Raw genomic sequence first — 17,085 nt, forward strand, 5'->3', positions numbered from 1 at the left:
CGCACTGCCGTCAGGGATGAGGCGACAGCAACAGACATTGGACCAAGACTTTGGAAAAACGGCCGAATGTGGGACCGCCTGACGACAGGATAACCCAAGTGTGATGACTGCAGCAGGGTAACACGATGAACATCAGCTAAGCATGACAAATTATCTTGCATAGTTATACAATGGGCAGCTAACACTGTGCAACCCTCAACACTACTGTTACAGACTTGCCTTATTATTATTACCATTATGATTACTACAACTATTATGTAGCTATCCCCCCTTTTTATTTACTTGCTAGTGGTACCTCCTCTCCTTCTACTGGTCATCCCACCCTGTCATCACAGGAAGGAATCAGCTAGTACAGGACTGCTGGCTAACAAGATAAAGTTATATCTTCAGTGGTGTGGTAGCAAAAGGGTCAGCATGGCTGCAATGGCTTGAAGATGTTACAGGCATTGTGTTCCTCAATCACCTTACTTATATACTTGTCACATTAGCACTTTTCCCCTCAAGGAGCTACATAAAGCATACATGATTCCCAAACTAGCCAATCAGTAAATGCATCATCAGAAAAATAAATGTCTAAAGCATGCCTTGTCCTACTCTTTATTACCCATGTCTATGCCCAATTTAAGTCTCCAAAGGATCCAAGATAGATGCCCCGACTCTGGCCCACTTACCCAGCAGACAACTGAAATCATTAGTAAAAACAACTTAACCAATCTTATTAATGAAAACTGCTTTGAAGTATCTTTTTCCTGTTCAAAAATGTGGCATGTAGCAAACTTACACTCTTTCCAACATCATCCTTTGAACTCATTAAGTCTTCCATCTCAGTACGCAACTGTTTATTCAACCTCTCAAACTCTTCTTTGGCCTCTAATGCTTCTTCTAAGGCTCGGGCCAGAGATAGTGCCTTGGTCTCCTTCTCTCTGGCCTCAGCTTCAGCACGATCCCTCTCCTCTGCATATCGAGCAGAAATGTTCTTCTCTTCTGCCAGCATCTAAAATAAATAAAAGGACGAAGGAAAAAATATTAAATCCACCAATTTCTATCCACCATTCTCACACAACAGACTTTCTACAACACAGTAAACACCCTTTATAATCTTTAATGTTTTTTTACTGTGAACCTTATATAAATGGCAGTAAGAAAGCAAAATCCAATTTAGGGTAGATGGAACTATAAGATCAATTGAGTAAAAGATAGTAAGACCTATTCCATTTAAGTCAGTCAAAGGGAATATGGTCTGTAGACCTATTCCATTTAAGTCAGTCAAAGGGAATATGGTCTGTAGAAGTACTAAACTGTAAACTGCAAAACATCAACTGCCTTTTAGGGATAGCAAAGCTCTTAAATTTCCAGTTCTGGAGAAATTTCAAAACCTTCATAACCCCCTTATGCCCAGACACAGCTTTACATAAACTCTCATGGCTGCCGCTAGGGAAAAATAGTTTCAAGTTTTGGCAGCTTTCAGTTGACTGCTTAAGAGGTTCTTTTGCAGTCGATCTATTAGGTCTCTCCTAGAACATTGTGTATACAGAATAGAAACTATATAAACAAGAAATGAGTTCAGTGGGAGGACCCTCACTGTCATAAATAACCTGTATACATGATTTCTTTTTGGAAATGAATAAAAAGATTTACAAAAAAAAAAAAAACACAATGTAATTCACCTGGGTACCTTCCTTAAATGCATTAGGCAAATATGAAGACAATGAAAGTGTATGCCTGCCAAGTGCAATTAAATGAGAGAAGGGAAGGAACACAATGCATTTACCATTTTACTTTCCCCTCCTTCTGTCTCACCTTTTACTCACCTGCGCCATGCCCTCAAAGCGTTTGATACAATTTAACATCTAATATCGTTATCTAGGATCAAGGATCTATGCCTCACAACCAGTACAGTCAATCGGTGTAGGACACCCCTTCGCCACCTACAACAGGGTATAATCTGGGCAAATAAACTGTCAACTCCTCTGGAAACCACCACAGTGTTCAATAAGGACATTTTACTCGAATATATTTAGAAATAAAATGCATACAGCCTCTCTCTCCCAGCAAATTTAACACTCAATATGCAGATGATTCAACATTAATAGGTGCAGCCTTTTCAGCCAAACAGCTCCAAAGTGACCTACAGCATTCTTTTACTATATCTGTAAAACGGCTTCAGCAAATGAAACTGCTCTCAAATCCAAAGAAAGACGAGCTAATGGTATTTTCACCTTCAACCCAGCAATCAAATTACTGTGACTTAAAATATTCTCAGCTGATAATACTAGAATTGAGCTAGTACAAAATACAAAACTACTGGGTATACGTAGCCACAGATTTAATACTAGAATTGAGCTAGTACAAAATACAAAACTACTGGGTATATGTAGCCACAGATTAAAATTTGATCAGCAGATCTAATAGGCTGTTCATAAAAGCACAACCATAAACTAGGACTTCTTTATAGAGTCAAACTTTTCCCATCAAACCATGTACGCAAGATCATAACCCAAACCTAACTATTCCCTAATATCCTGTATGCCTCAAATTCTAACCTACACTTTTTTCAGCTAGACACATCGTATAATAAAGATTGCAAAACTTGCAAGTAACCACATTAACAGAACAACCTAAACAAACTTCTTGCACTTTAAGCCCCTTAACTGGCTGGAGCTGCCAGTCTACCAGCCTACACTCACTCAAAAACTGTCCACATCATCCTCAAGATGTGCTCTGCCACTGACCAGTTACTAAATTTGTACTCAGCCCACACAGAACTGCATCCACTGAATGAACACCTAGTGCTTACTCAAAAATCTAAAAATCATAATGGTGTCCCACCTATACAATGTCTATGCTGCTAAACTGCGAAATACTCTCCCAAGCATCAATCATGTTTTAGCTACTTCTATATTTGCTTTTGTTAACCATGAAGGTCCACTGGGCAATAGTAGCTCCTTTTCAGTGGAGGCGCAAGGAAGAAATCTCCATATGCATTTGAACATTTTACAGTAATATAAAACTTCCATGCACACATTTTTACAGTAATATGAAGATTAATGGATAAACAGTAGTACAGTTACAATCTTTTCCAGTAATATGAAACTTGCATAGGTTCACAATTAATGGGATGCTTAAGGCCAATCTCTAACTGAATGATATAAAGTTAATAGGAGTAGAAAAAGGGAAATTGGCTAGGCTTAAAATGGCCTACAAGGGCAGCTTAGCCTAGTTTTTACTTATGAACCTCTAAATACTAGGTAATCAGTTTGCAGATCATACAATTATAGGATCACAGGAGGTTACTTGGCTATTGACCCAGACGTCATTTCAAGTCTAGCCATTTCATCCCAATGTAATACTATAAATACGCTAGTCAATACCCAGGACTGTATTTAGTAATTACTGCCCATATCTACAAGGGTTGTGGGCGCTACACCAGTAAGAATTTACAGTGCCCTATCCACTCATCCAGGTTCTTTTTGAACAGCGTCATACAGATGCACTGCTTCATATGAATTGGTAGCCTATTCCAAAGAAGCAGCAGTTGCTGGAAGAGAAATCTGTCCCTCCAGCATGTCCTACTCAAGTCGCAGGCCACATTTAGGTCCCTGGAACAGGTGTGCAGCAAATTCATTAGGTATGGGTTAGAGATTGCTCTGTAAGCCAGGTATAAGTCTCCCATAATGTCTATATATGATACTGAGTATAGTAACAGGGACTTTAGTCTGTCTGTGTAAGGCACATGCTGGAGTTCCTTAATCACCTTAGTTAGAAACCTGTGAGGTCTCTCCAAGTGCTGCAGGTGCATGCGGAAAGGAGAGCTACTCTCAATTATGAGCCTGATTATTGATATAGAGGGGTTGTAACCTTCATTGCTCTAGAGGTGACGTCTTTGCTAATCAAGTGTGCTATGTAGAAAACCATCCTTACTACACTAGACACACAGTGGTCAAAGTTAAGGTCGCAGTCTACTTGTCATACCAGATCTCTTACCACTTCATAAGTACACAGGGTATTGTTGTTAATTTGATAGTGTCAAGGGACATTGTTTTGACCTAAGGAAATGATGATGCATTTCTTTGCATTCAGTTTGAGACCATGTCTAAGACACCAGTCGTTGGTCTGCTAAAAGCTTCCTGAAGTATACTGACATCATTTGGGGATTCAATAAACGCACCCAGTTTGCAGTCGTCCACAAACTTGGTCAGTCATAGCCACTTAGTTTTGGCCTGAACATCTGAGATGTATATATCAAACAGTAGGGGGCCCAGCACTGACCCTTGTGGCACCCAGCTGGTGACAGGTTTGCTGGTTGATGTGGAGTCACCCACTGACAGTATGTGACCAGTTTGTGAGCTAGTTGGCAATCCATCTTACAACAAAGGGGTTTACATTCAGTTTGCAAAGCTTATCAGTAATGCCCGAGTGTGGGATAGTGTTGAAGGCCTTTGCCAAGTCGAGATATGCTGTGTGCACAGATATGCCCTTGTCAATGGCCCTGGTCACATTTTCGAAGAAATCCACCATGTTTAACAGGCAGGATCTGCCCTCGACGAAGATGAACTGGGTCAGATCCATGGTTTGGAGGTCACCTATGTCGTTATTTATAAGGTCATTAATGATATCTTGCTAAAGCATTTGACACCATTCCCCAATTCAGGTATTATTGATAAGCTCACCAGCCTGGGCATAAACCCTTACGTCACAAGATGGATCACAAACTGGCTCTCAGACAGATCCCATAAAGTAAGAGTAGCGGGATCCATGTCCGAATCCACACCAGTAACGAGTGGTGTGCCTCAGGGCTCTGTCCTGGGGCCCCTCCTGTATGGCATATACTTCTCAGACGTACAGTCAAACACGGAAGGGCTGTGGCTGACTAAGTTTGCGGATGACTGCAAACTTGGTGCTATAATAGTGTCTCCGGCCGGCATGGAGATCCTCCAGAAGAGCCTAAATGAGACTGATGCATGGTGTCAAAGCCATGGTCTCAAGCTAAATGCAAAAAAATGCGTAGTAATCCCTTTGGAAAAAACAGAGTACCTGCAAACTACAACACAGGAGGTAATCCCCTGAAATCTGAAGAAGAAATAAGGGATCTAGGGACCCAAGTAGATAGTCAGCTTTCCTTTGATAACCATGTTGCCAAAGTGGTTAGAAAATCCTTCTATGTGACCCATCTGATCACAAAAGGGTTTGCATTAAGATCTAAGGATGTAATGGTGCCCCTCTACTCTTCCCTCATCAGACCCATTATTGAGTACAATGCACCAATTGGAATGTACCTGGCTAGACATCTCCAGCAGCTGGAGAGACCACAGAGGTACCTAACCAAGAGGATTACTGGCCTCAAACAGTTGCCCTATGCAGCACGATTGAAAAAGCTAAAACTGTTCTCTGTTGCATACTGTCTAACATACAGAGCCATGTCCAACCCAGAACTGTTGAACATGCTCCATCTCAGCAAAACCAAATCTACTCGAGCTACACACTCTAGGGATATAAACCTCAACACAACAATGAATAGAACATGCTGGAGGGATAGATTCCCTTCGCAGAGACTTCCCTTACTATGGAACAGGGTCCCGATCTACATAAGACAGAGCCCCTCACTATCACTCTTCAAGAGGAACCTTGATGAGTGGATGGGTAACAAAGTTCACACCGGGGATCACACCAACAGCACTACTAGACAGGGGCCAAGGGTACTACCTGCTAGTACAAGGGTCTAGGGAACTACTAAAGGGGAAATGAATACAGCACAACATGGCTGGGCTAATATATGCCTTCAGGCAGATAGCCCAGTACCAACCTATGAACCTATACGTTCCACGGCTTTACAGATGAGGCTGGTCAGACTTATTTGGTGTACAATTCCCTGCGTCTGTTGCCAAGCCACCTCTCTGGAGGGGAATAACTGTTGCTGCTCTCCATTCTGCAGGGACGAAGCCTGTGCTTAGGCTGTGATTCCACAGGGTACTTAATGGTGATGGCTAGTTCATGTTTTAGGTTGGGATGACATCTGGTCCCATACAGGCTCTGTGTCTTTCGCCTTAGAGAAGGCTTTAACGACCTGCTCTTCCGATATGTAGGGTGGAGGGAAGTTGGGGGCAAGGTTTGAGACAGGTTTTTGGGGGATAAGGGAGTGAAATTTTCACCAAATCTCTCCACTAGCAGGTTTGCTTTCTCTGCAGGATCAGTAATGATGGGTACATGGTTTTTCCCAAAGGGGATAACTATATGTTTCTTGGCATTAAGCTTGAGCCCATCGCTCTGGCACCAAGCATCTGTTTCTGTAAGGCCCTTTTGTAGAATATCCACTTAATTTGAGGATTCAATAATAGCTCCCAGTTTGCAGTCATCTGCGAACTTTGTTAGCCAGAGTTCCTTAGTGTTGGCCTGTACTTCAGAGAAGTAGATGCCAAACAAGAACGATCCCAGGACTGAATCCCGAGGTACTCCACTTGTCACTTTGTCTGGAGCTGGACTTGGAGTCAGCTACTTTTACAGTCTGGGTTCTGTCAGTAAGCCAGTTGGCAACCCATTGAGTGACATAGGGATTTATGTCCAGCTTAGTAAGTTTATCTATGATTCCAGAGTGGGGGATGGTGTCAAAGGCATTGGTGAGGTCCAGATAGGCTGTGTGGACCGCCTTACCCTCGTCTACAGCTCTGGAGACTGATTCGAAGAAGTCAATCAGGTTCAGGAGACAAGATCGGCCCTTCACATAGCTGTAAAAGGCCTTATGGTTATCCTTTGCTGTGACTGCCAAGCTTTTTTCAAAGTTACCCTTAGAGGATTTGACATGTGGTCTTATTTGCCTGCTGAGGCCGTAGTGGGTCTTTTCCAATGTTGGGGTCTTGCCTTACTTTTCTTAAGACAGCAACTTTTTTGCATTTCTTGTAAAGTTTGTTGATGCTGGATGTCCACCAGGGCAGCTCGCTCTCTCTCTCTTTTTTTTTTTTTTTTACTTGGGGCTCTGGCTTTGATTCTCTCTGGAACAGCAGAGTATATACACTTATACAAGGGATTGTACAAGGGCTTTGGTATAGTTACCACTTTTAGCTGAGGGTGGGGCTTGGAATGCATTTATACCTTCCCTTAGGGGTGTATAGTTTGCTTTGGTGAAGCTATTTTTTTTGTCTGACTTTGCACTTTGTGGGTTCGGGTGTTAGTTCCAGCTCGAAGGAGACTGACTTATGGTCATATCTAACTGAGGGTCCGACAGATGTGGTGGTGCTAGTTCCAGGTCAAAGGAGACTGACTTGTGGTCATATTTAACTGAGTGTCTGACAGATGCGGTGGTGCATCTGTTTGTCATGTTAGTGAGGACCAAATATATTATGTTTGTTCCTCTTGCTGGTGTTTGAGCAATTTGTCCCAGGGCATTTGAGTTAAAGTCAAGGAACTCTTGCGCTAATGAGTTAGGGCTAGAGTAGGTTTCACGGTTGATGGTGGGATAATTGAAATCCCCCATGACCAGTGTGTTTGGCAATATTTGGATCGACTCCAGTTTGGTCAAGTAGGCCTCGTACACACCATGATCCACAGAGGGGAATTTACAATTAACTATGACTTGAATGGGGGTCTTATCCACAGTAACTTGAACTTGGAGTTGTCCAGTCTAACTATTCTATTCAGGAGGTGAATTTATTTCGAATATAGACAGAAACACCAACTCTTTTGGTTCTCACAGGTTTGCTTTGTGGTCTGAAAGGCAGTGTAGCTTTGGAAGGCAGGGGTACTCTTAGAGACCATGAACCAGGTTTCTGTGACCGCACAGACATCTACATCCTCCAGTGACAGAAGAGCTTCCTGGAGTGAAGTTTTTGGTTTAAGATCCTAGTGTTTTAGCAGCATAACACTTATATTGTTAAGGTTGGTAATTTTCAAGTTGGCAATTTTGTTTGTAACCTTGGCTAAAAAGGCACTATGGGGGAGGAAAGAGGCTTTGCCAGCAGCTAAAAGCCTAGTGGTGTCAAGTGCAAACCATCTCTGGCAAAGCAGTGATGTTTGTCAACCAAGTTGGGATCCCCTTTGAATGACACCAAAAATGAACCCAATTATTGAAAGTGTACATGAGGCAGTTGCTACACTACCTCAGGAGACCCAAGTCAACAAGGCTGGCAAGAGAAACAAGGGTAGTCCAACTGTCCGTAATGCTAGGTTTGAAGAACTGTTATCACAAATGGGGTGCTTTCAGGACTGATCTAGGAGGTGGTCTACAGATGGGTATTTCTGACAGGGTTTTTGGCTGGTGGTTTAATAGATCACAGCTCACTACCAATACTTCTTAGTCTGGAGATGTATGAGGACTACACTGATGTACTACAGTTGTATCCAAGGGAAAATTTGTCGAAATTATCTGTCTGGCTATGGTGCACAATTGTGTGTCAGTGTGCAGTGCTACACGATGCACAAACAAGCAGAAACTTGCTCAAAAGTGAGGCTTGAATACCAGAAGTTAAAAACTTACACTTTAAAAAAAACTCAAAAGAACAAATAAGGATGCTTACTCCAAAGCCCTAGACCAATCACCAATCAGGTTCCAATCAGCCCAGTTCTCTTACAAGGGTGCAGAAGGGCACCTTTCGATCAAAGATGGCTTAGAAAATGTGCTCAGAATACAACAGCCACTACAAACAGACCCAGGTGCAGCAAACTTGTATCTGGATTATGCTACAGGTACTAGCTACACTAAATCAGACAAGAAACATTACAGACTGTTTTAAACAGCGGGAAAATAGCAAGGAGACACTAAAGAATGTTTTAAACAGCAAACAAGTCAGTTATTTAAAACACTGTTTGGTGAGAAAATAAACAGAACAGATTCTTTGCAATCAGTGAAAAGTAGCAACAATGTCTTTGCAAACAGTGAAAATAGCAAGAAAATAGGATTTGACAGGCACAGTAAGGCAGTCAAATGCAGTACAAATAGTGGTTTAGTTTATAGTATGAAAATACAGTATTAAGTAAGCAGAACACAATAAAAAGTGCATTAAACAGTATAATCAAGCAAAAAATAGGTATTTTATGTTTTTTGGGAAGCTCCCAAGCCTAATTAGCAGCCAAGTGATTAGAATTAAACCTTGTATGTGTGAGGTGAAGACCTTAACTGTTGTGCCATCCTCACCTCTCCTCTCATGTTGACATGCTTAAGTAGTACTGTGAAGGAAAACCACCGTTCAGACTTGTGCAGGCCAGCAATAATCAACATATAACCATGAGTACAGCAAGAGATAGACATAACTTGTGATCTTGTAGGAGACAACATGAAACAAATAAGTCGAAAGAGATTGGCTAGCTATTTTGCATAGTTCCAAAATACGGATAGCCAAGCAGAGAGAGTGGTGAAGGTGGAACCAAAGGAGCTACACAAATACAGAACTATGAGTTAAGTGAAGTTTTAAATGGGACTGGAAGGTCTGTGTATTATCATGTTGCTTAATGGATGTGGGGACGAATTCGAGATACGCAGATAAAAAGAATTTCCAGCAGAACTATGAGCTTTACCTGGTTTTACGAAATTAAGTAAGGATGGGCACTTTTAAAGTCTGCAATACATTTTATGGACTAGTACTAGCTATGTGGTAAACAGCTAGTTTGATAGTTCAGGCTAAGAGAGATGTTTCAGTAGCAGGTAGTGATGTGAATTTGCTTTGTGGTGAGCAGCAAACCTGGCGCTTTTGTTATAGTACTGTTATTTTGTTAAAAGTGACTATTGTAGGTTGGTGAAAACAGGTACTGCTTATAAAAGTGAAAGGAGAAGAAAGGATGCACCTAAGTTTTTCTTTTTTTTTGGGGGGGGGGGGGGGGGCTCTGCTGAACAGTGCCATTTTTTTTTTTTTTGGCTAGCTTCCCGGAAATGGAAGCCAAACTTGGGCTGCTCATCAACGTTGGCACTGATTTTTGTGTGAAGGACATGTATGATGCGAGTTTTGTTGGCTGATGAAATAAAGAAGTTACTTTTGCTGTTGGTAAACGTATTTATAGCAATCAGCATGTTTTTTTTTTTTTTTTTTTTTTTTGGGGGGGGGGTTAAAGAGGACATGAGTCTTTTTCAGCAAGAACTCAACGGAGGAAAAAAAGATATTTTGTTCTGCCGTGAACTTGAGATACAGATAAGGTGTTTGCTGTACAGATGCGAGGTGTTGTCTGCATAATGGATAAAAGCAGTTTCATTGGAGGTTTTGTTTAGATTACTGATAAAAATAATGAACCTAGAGTTGAGCCATGTGGGACTTCAATGGTGGTGTGTACAGGAAGTTTTCCTTGCACTGCTTCATAGCTGGAACAAACAGAAGGAAGAATGATCAAGGCGTAGAGATGACAGTCAATATACAGAAGCAACAGAAGAGATACTGTCAAGGGCTTTAGGTAAACAAAGGAATACGGGATGAAACATTCTTTCTTTTGTCCCTGAGCTGTTTAATTTGGTTAGAAAAATCTATCAATGCAGTATTAGTGCTATGGTGGGATCTGAACCCATGCTGGATTTGGGAGAGTATGCTATTGTCGGTGATGTGTTTGAGGAGTAGTATTTACATGTACTCCAAGTATTTAACAGGAATAGAATGACAATGGGATGTAGTTAGTGAGATCAGTGGAGTTACTTCCATTATGAAGAGAGATAACATACTTTTTTCAGATGATAGGGGCAGTTTTCTAAGCTGAAATCTGTTAATTAAGATCAAGACTGGTTACAGCAGGAATTCTGCAGCCATTTTTAAGTATTTTGGAGGGAAGTTGTCAGCATCTGGGGCAGTGGGTTTAAGCTTCAGTAGGTGTTGTTTTGATGTATGATGAGGGAATGGGAACAAGATGGAAGTAGGGAAGTGGGTTGTTGACTGGAAAAAGTGTGTATGTGGTGTGTTACTAAAGTTACAGAATTTAGAAAGTGAGTAATGTCTGGCAATAGAATGAGTAGGGTCAGTGTTTTTAGGAAAAGGTTGAGAGACCAGGGTTTAGCAGGCAATGTAGAGATGAACAAAACAGGTTGGGGTTGTTGTAGCTTGAAGAATGTTGTAGTAATTTCTGTCATTTTTTTTTATTTGTGCATAGTTCTACATATTGATGTATTGTGGAGAATTTTCTCTTTTTTGTGCCAGGATTTTCACGCTTTGTCCCTATGTCGCATTAAGTTGTTTTGTGTTTTTTGTAAGTGAGGAGGCAGGGTTGAACTTGACCCTTACCTTAGGTTGCCAATTGATTTAGGATGCCTAGTCTAATATACTTTGTAAATGTCTGTTGGCTATTTGCTTTGAAATACTTTGAACAGTCAAAAACGGCTTAATATCAGAGCTTTGGCCGGCTAACATTAACCTGAAATTAGCTGGACGTATAAGAGAATTTAAGTACACTTATCTGCTCTTTTGCATACAGTACTGCATTTAATTTATTTGTGTTTTTCACTGATTAACAACTGAAGTTGTGGCTGTCTCTCTACAGTTAATTCCCCACACACCCTCACTGTTCTTGTTTTGGTATTAATGTTGGTGGCTTTGAAATTGCCCGCCCCTCTTGTAGATTTGTATTTGGATACTCCTTCTGGGCCCACCTCATTTGCTCACTCAACTGAGTGCAGTGAGATCATATTCTGATTTCAGGCACTCCTACTGTGTACAAAGAGAGCATTTGGGAAGGACAACCGCTGTAGCCTCTTAATCCTGCTCTGTTCCTTCCCTCAAAAAAAAAAAAAAGTGTCTGTATATATATATATATATATATATATATATATATATATATATATATATATATATACACACACACACACACACACACACACACACACACACACACACACGCACATAAATGGTTTACTATTGAAATGTCGAATGGCACTACATTGACTGTACTATAGTCGAACACGGAAGTTAGAAACTAGTAATGTCGACGACAAAAAAAAATCTAGGAATGGTTTTAACATGGGTCGAGGTAGGTGTTCAGTATTATTCAGAACTACAAACATCTCCCCTACCTTGACCCATGTTAAAACACAGTCCTAGATTGTTTTTTTGTCGACATTACTATTTTCGAACTTCCGTGTTCGACTATAGTACAGTCGATGTAGTGCTGTTCAACATTTCAATAGTAAACCTACATATGTATGTGTATATATATATATATATATATATATATCTTATGCATCTGCTCTTATTATCTGTTCAGTCGGTCTTACTCTGCACTTATTACTGCTTGTTAGTAGCCTTCTAATTTACTGCCTTCTGCACTTGTTTTTTAGTCATTTGTTAATTTAACTGCATTTATTTGAACTGTATTTGCCGTAGTGTTGCTACACGCTCGGGTGTGCTGGGCTGCACTACAATTTGAATTGTATTTACTGCTGATTTAGCTACTTTTCTGTAACAAAAAAAAAAATTCTAAGCTTGTTTCCTGCCTTTCCTGTAACTAGTCAAGTCCAGATACAGACTTGCTGTATCCAGGACTGTTGGTAAGCTTCTGAGCCCCCCAAGCCCTTCTGTGTTGGAGAGAAGCCTTCTAGCTTATCAGTGGGAGTGGTAAGCACTAGGTTGCCTATCTACCACGGGAAGACTGGGTTTTGGACCTGAAATTGTAGTTCACTGGTCGTTTGGGCAGTTTTTCCATCTCTTTCTACTTTCTGGTTAAAAGCCCGTTTTGCATTTGGTCCCCACCTTTCCTATAACTAGTGTAATCCAGGTACAGATTTGCTGTATCCAGGACTGTTCCCCAAGCCCTTCTGTGTTGGAGAGAAGCCTTCTAGCTTATCAGTGGGAGTGGTAAGCACTAGGTAACCTACCTACCACAGGAGGAGTGGTTTCTGGCCCAGAAATTAATAGTTTATTGGCTTTCCATCTCTTTCAACCTTCTGATTTAAAAGCCTGTGTTTGCGCTTGTTTCCTACCTTTCCTGTTACTAGTCTAGTCCAGGTACAGATTTGCTGTATCCAGGACTCTTTGTAAGCTTCTGAGCCCCCCAAACCTTTCCGTGTTGGAGGGAAGCCTTCTAGCTTATCAGTGGGAGTGGTAAGCATCAGGTAGCCTATCTACCACAAGAGGAGTGGTCCTTGGCCCAGAAATTGTAGCTACTGGCTGTTTGAGCAGTTTTGTTTTCCATCTCTTTCAACTTTCTGGTTTGAAAGCCTTTCCTATAACTAGCCTAGTCCGGTTACAGAGTTGCTGTATCCAGGATTGTTAGTAGGTTTCAGAGCCCCCAAGCCTTTCTGTGTTGGGAGGAAAGTCTTCTAGCTTATTAGTGGGAGTGGTAAGCACTGGGTAGCCGATCCTCCACGGGAAGAGTGAGTTTTGGCCCAGAAATTGTAGTTTATTGGCCGTTTGGGCAGTTTTCCATCTCTTTCAACTTGCTGGCTTAAAAGCCAATGTTTGTACTTGTTCCCCACCTTTCATGTAACTAGTCTAGTCCAGGGTACAGATTTGCTGTATTCCAGGACTCTTTGTAAGCTTCTGAGCCCCCAAGCCTTTCTGTGTTGGAGGGAAGCCTTCTAGCTTATCAGTGGGAGTGGTAAGCATTAGGTAGCCTATCTACTATTGAAATAAAAATGCTGGCAGGCAGAGTTTCACAGGCACAAATCACGCAGGTGATGATAAACCAAAGGTGTATTTAATGTTAAAATCCACAAGAAAAACAAATAAAATGTGAGCGCTTTCGTTAAACAAGTGTAACTTCATCAGACACCATTAAAATGTAAGACAGCCATTTATATACATATAAAAACACTCTGATTGGGTAAACAAAGAGAGGCAGCTAGCTAAGCAACACTGAGACAGAACTTTAATTAACCTCTTGATGACTGTGTTACAGTTGAAACTGTTGCATCTTAAATACAACTAAAACTTGTAATTAAAAGATAAATTATTAGTCTCATACTTGTGTCATGAATGATTATAAATAGGATAAAACTAAAACCAAAGTCATGTAGCCTATCTGCCACAAGAGGAGTGGTTCCTTGGTCCAGAAATTCTAGCTATTGGCAGTCTGGGCAGTTTTTTTTTCCATCTTTCAACGTTCTGGTTTAAAAGCCGCACTTGCGCTTGTTTCCCATCTTTCCTGTAACTTGCCTAGTCCAGATACAGAATTGGTGTATTCAGGACTGTTGGTAAGCTTCTGAGCCCCGCAAGCCTTTCTGTGTTGGAGGAAAGCATTCTAGCTTATCAGTGGGAGTGGTAAGCACTAGGAAGCCTGTCTACCACGAGAGGAGAGGTTCTTGGCCCAGAAATTGTAGTTTATTGACAATTTGGACAGTTTGTCAGTCTCTTTCAACTTTGTGGTTTAAAAGACCACATCAGCGCTCGTTTCCCATCTTTCCTGTAACTAACCTACTGGGTAGCACTAGAAAGCCTTAAACTGATACACGCCTTCTAGCTTAGGAGAGAGACTTTGGAGTGATCAAGTATCAGTTTTCTATACTTTCTTGCTGTACTTAACTGTTTTCCGCCTAAACGCAGATTTTCCAGCATTTATTGTGATTTAAAAAACTTGTTTTTTCACATATTGTACTTATTTGACTGCCTGCACTTTTAAAAAGTTTTTTGTTTAAATAATTTGACTGTTGTAGGCTACACACTAAAGTGCGATGGCCTTTTCTGATCATTTGTAGTCGTTTAAAGCTGTTTTAAGTGCATTTTTTTTTACTATTTTTACCTTATCTTTTAAAAAAATAAATAAATAAAATATTCCTTGTTTCCCGCTTTTCTACGCTAGTATAGTCCAGTTTTCAGGCTAGTGCTGAATTCAGGGCTGTGATACTAGTTTTCGAGTTAAACATACCTTACTTGGATAGAAGGAAGTTTCTCTGTTCACCTGTGAGAGAGTTGAGCTTTGAGCAACCTATCTGTCCCTGGAGGACTGGTTCCAGCCCAGAGGTTAGTAGTTTATTGGCCATTTTGGGCTAATTTCTATCTCTTTAATTTCCCTACTATAAAAGCCGCGTTTGCACGGCAGTGCCGGTTAGCGACAGTTAAATTATTCCCGGCTCCACTAAGTCTCCTCTTCAGTTTTTTCCCTCTAAACTAGTCTAACTCTCAACCTAAGCACTCAAAAAGCATCTTACAGCCCAGCACTTGCTCAGACCTAATAGCAAGCACTAATATACCCTAACACTGATTGCCCAGCAGGGTAAGGCTCTTTTATTCATCCCTCACCAACCAAGCGACTAAGCAGCTCACACTACTATTCAGGCATGACCAAAGGGCAACTTCAGGTGCACTCTCCAGTCCAGCTGGTGAATCTGGGTATCCTGAGGCAATGTTACAACTGCCTCATGTACACAGACAACCCTCTCCTCCTACCACAAAACACTAACATATGCGAGAGATGCAATTATACAGCCAAACTGGAAGCTAAGCTGTCTCCACCCAACACTGGAACAGAAAGTCAAGAGGAGAAGGTTAACACTTGCACCACAACTCCAGCTGCACACAGACCTACTAAAACAGCACTGACAAAAAATACACAAATACACAAAATCATACTCGGGAGGCTCTAAATAAAAACCTGCAAAAGCAGCAGAGACCTCCAAAGCAGACACCCAAACAACCTGCACTTCCCGTCACAAATCAGACAACACATAAAATACAAAATCAGTGTGCTGCACAATCACAGCCCTTAAGGCGAAATAACATACCTAACACACTAGTAATAGGTGACTCTATAGTCAGGCACAGTGACGTCCCACTCACTAGGCTGGACAAGCAGAAGGTTACTGCTAGCTGCCTCTCGGGAGCCAGAATCCGCCACATAACACAAACACTCGGGTCACTCCAGAATAAGTACAAATATGACTCTGTCATTGTTCATGTTGGTGTGAATGACCAGAGACGTACCTCCCTGGACTACATGAAAAGAGACATGGAAGAGCTCTCTGATCATGTAGCCCAGGCAAGTATGACCCTGACCCAGAGTAGCATCCTGCCCTCACCAAGAATGATACCTCAGTATAAAGAAAAAATGATCAATTTCAACAACTGGCTAAGCTTCTGGTGTCATTCAAAGGAGAACCAGTGTCTGTCAGCCTGGGACGGCATGCTCGACAAGCTGCATTGCTTCGCAAGAGATGGATTGCACCTGTCACCCCTAGGCTTTCGAATACTGGCCAAGGCTCTTGCTGCCCCCATAGTGCCTTTTTTAGGCAAGGCTCAAAAGTCAAACCTACCTCCGTAAACAGCACAATTAACAAAAAAACGAGGGTTATGCTTCTCAATGCCAGGAGTTTAAATCTAAAAATGCACGCGCTTAAAGCACTCCTCAGTATGGAGAACGTTGACATCTGTGCAGTAACTGAAACCTGGTTCAAGGCTCCAGAGAGCACCCCAGCACTACTGGGCTACAACTCATACCATATGTTTCGGCCACAGAACATGAAACGATACACAAAAGGAGGGGGTGTATGCATATTCATCAAGGATACCTACACCTCCAGGTTAGTGGCGCAGCATGATACCTCTAAGATCATCCATATGCAATTAACATTGGGCAAATCTGCAATGCAAATTGTGGCCTGCTACAGATCATCCTCCATGACTCAGGACCACCACTCCACCTTTCTGGAGACACTGGAAAACATGAAAGTTCTACCAAACACCCTGATATTGGGCAATTTCAATTACCCTACCATTCACTGGGAAAACTACATGAGTACAAATTCCCAGGCCCAACGCTTCCTGGAATTCATCAACTCAAATGCCCTGGATCAGCTGGCAAACTCCCCTACCAGAGGTGAAAACATATTGGACCTGGTCATCACCAACATGGGTGACGGGTGTTCCACACCAGATGTCAACCTGTCACTGGTTAGATCAGACCATAAACTAATCACTCTGGATGTCCACACCCCACCACTACCCCCAACTAAGGAAATCACAATAAAAAACATTTCTAAAGCAAACTTCACCTTACTTAAGACAGAGGTGGTAAGTTTCACAGCCCCCACACTAAAGGATAATGCTGCCCAAGATGCAGAAACCTTTACAAATGCACTCTATGAGCGCCTACAAGGATGCATGGATCGTGCCATCCCTAGCAAAACCAAGACTCACTCCTCTAAGAGAAGGAAACCAGTTTGGTGGACCCCTGCAATAAACAGGCTGTACAACAGGA

At 41.6% G+C, this 17,085-nt stretch overlaps 1 protein-coding gene across 1 annotated transcript in view; it reads right to left on the reverse strand.

Moving 5' to 3' along the window:
* MYH10 (myosin heavy chain 10) overlaps positions 1–17,085 on the reverse strand; it is a 2,709,460-nt gene that overhangs the window by 429,536 nt on the left and 2,262,839 nt on the right. Inside the window, exon 32 of the mRNA XM_044086713.1 lies at positions 782–994. Within this exon, the coding sequence (XP_043942648.1) occupies positions 782–994 (213 nt within the window). The remainder of the gene's footprint in view (positions 1–781; positions 995–17,085) is intronic.

The sequence above is a fragment of the Protopterus annectens genome, chromosome 10.part0 (assembly GCF_019279795.1).
Source record: "Protopterus annectens isolate FY-2018-M chromosome 10.part0, PAN1.0, whole genome shotgun sequence".
NCBI lineage: Eukaryota > Metazoa > Chordata > Ceratodontiformes > Protopteridae > Protopterus > Protopterus annectens.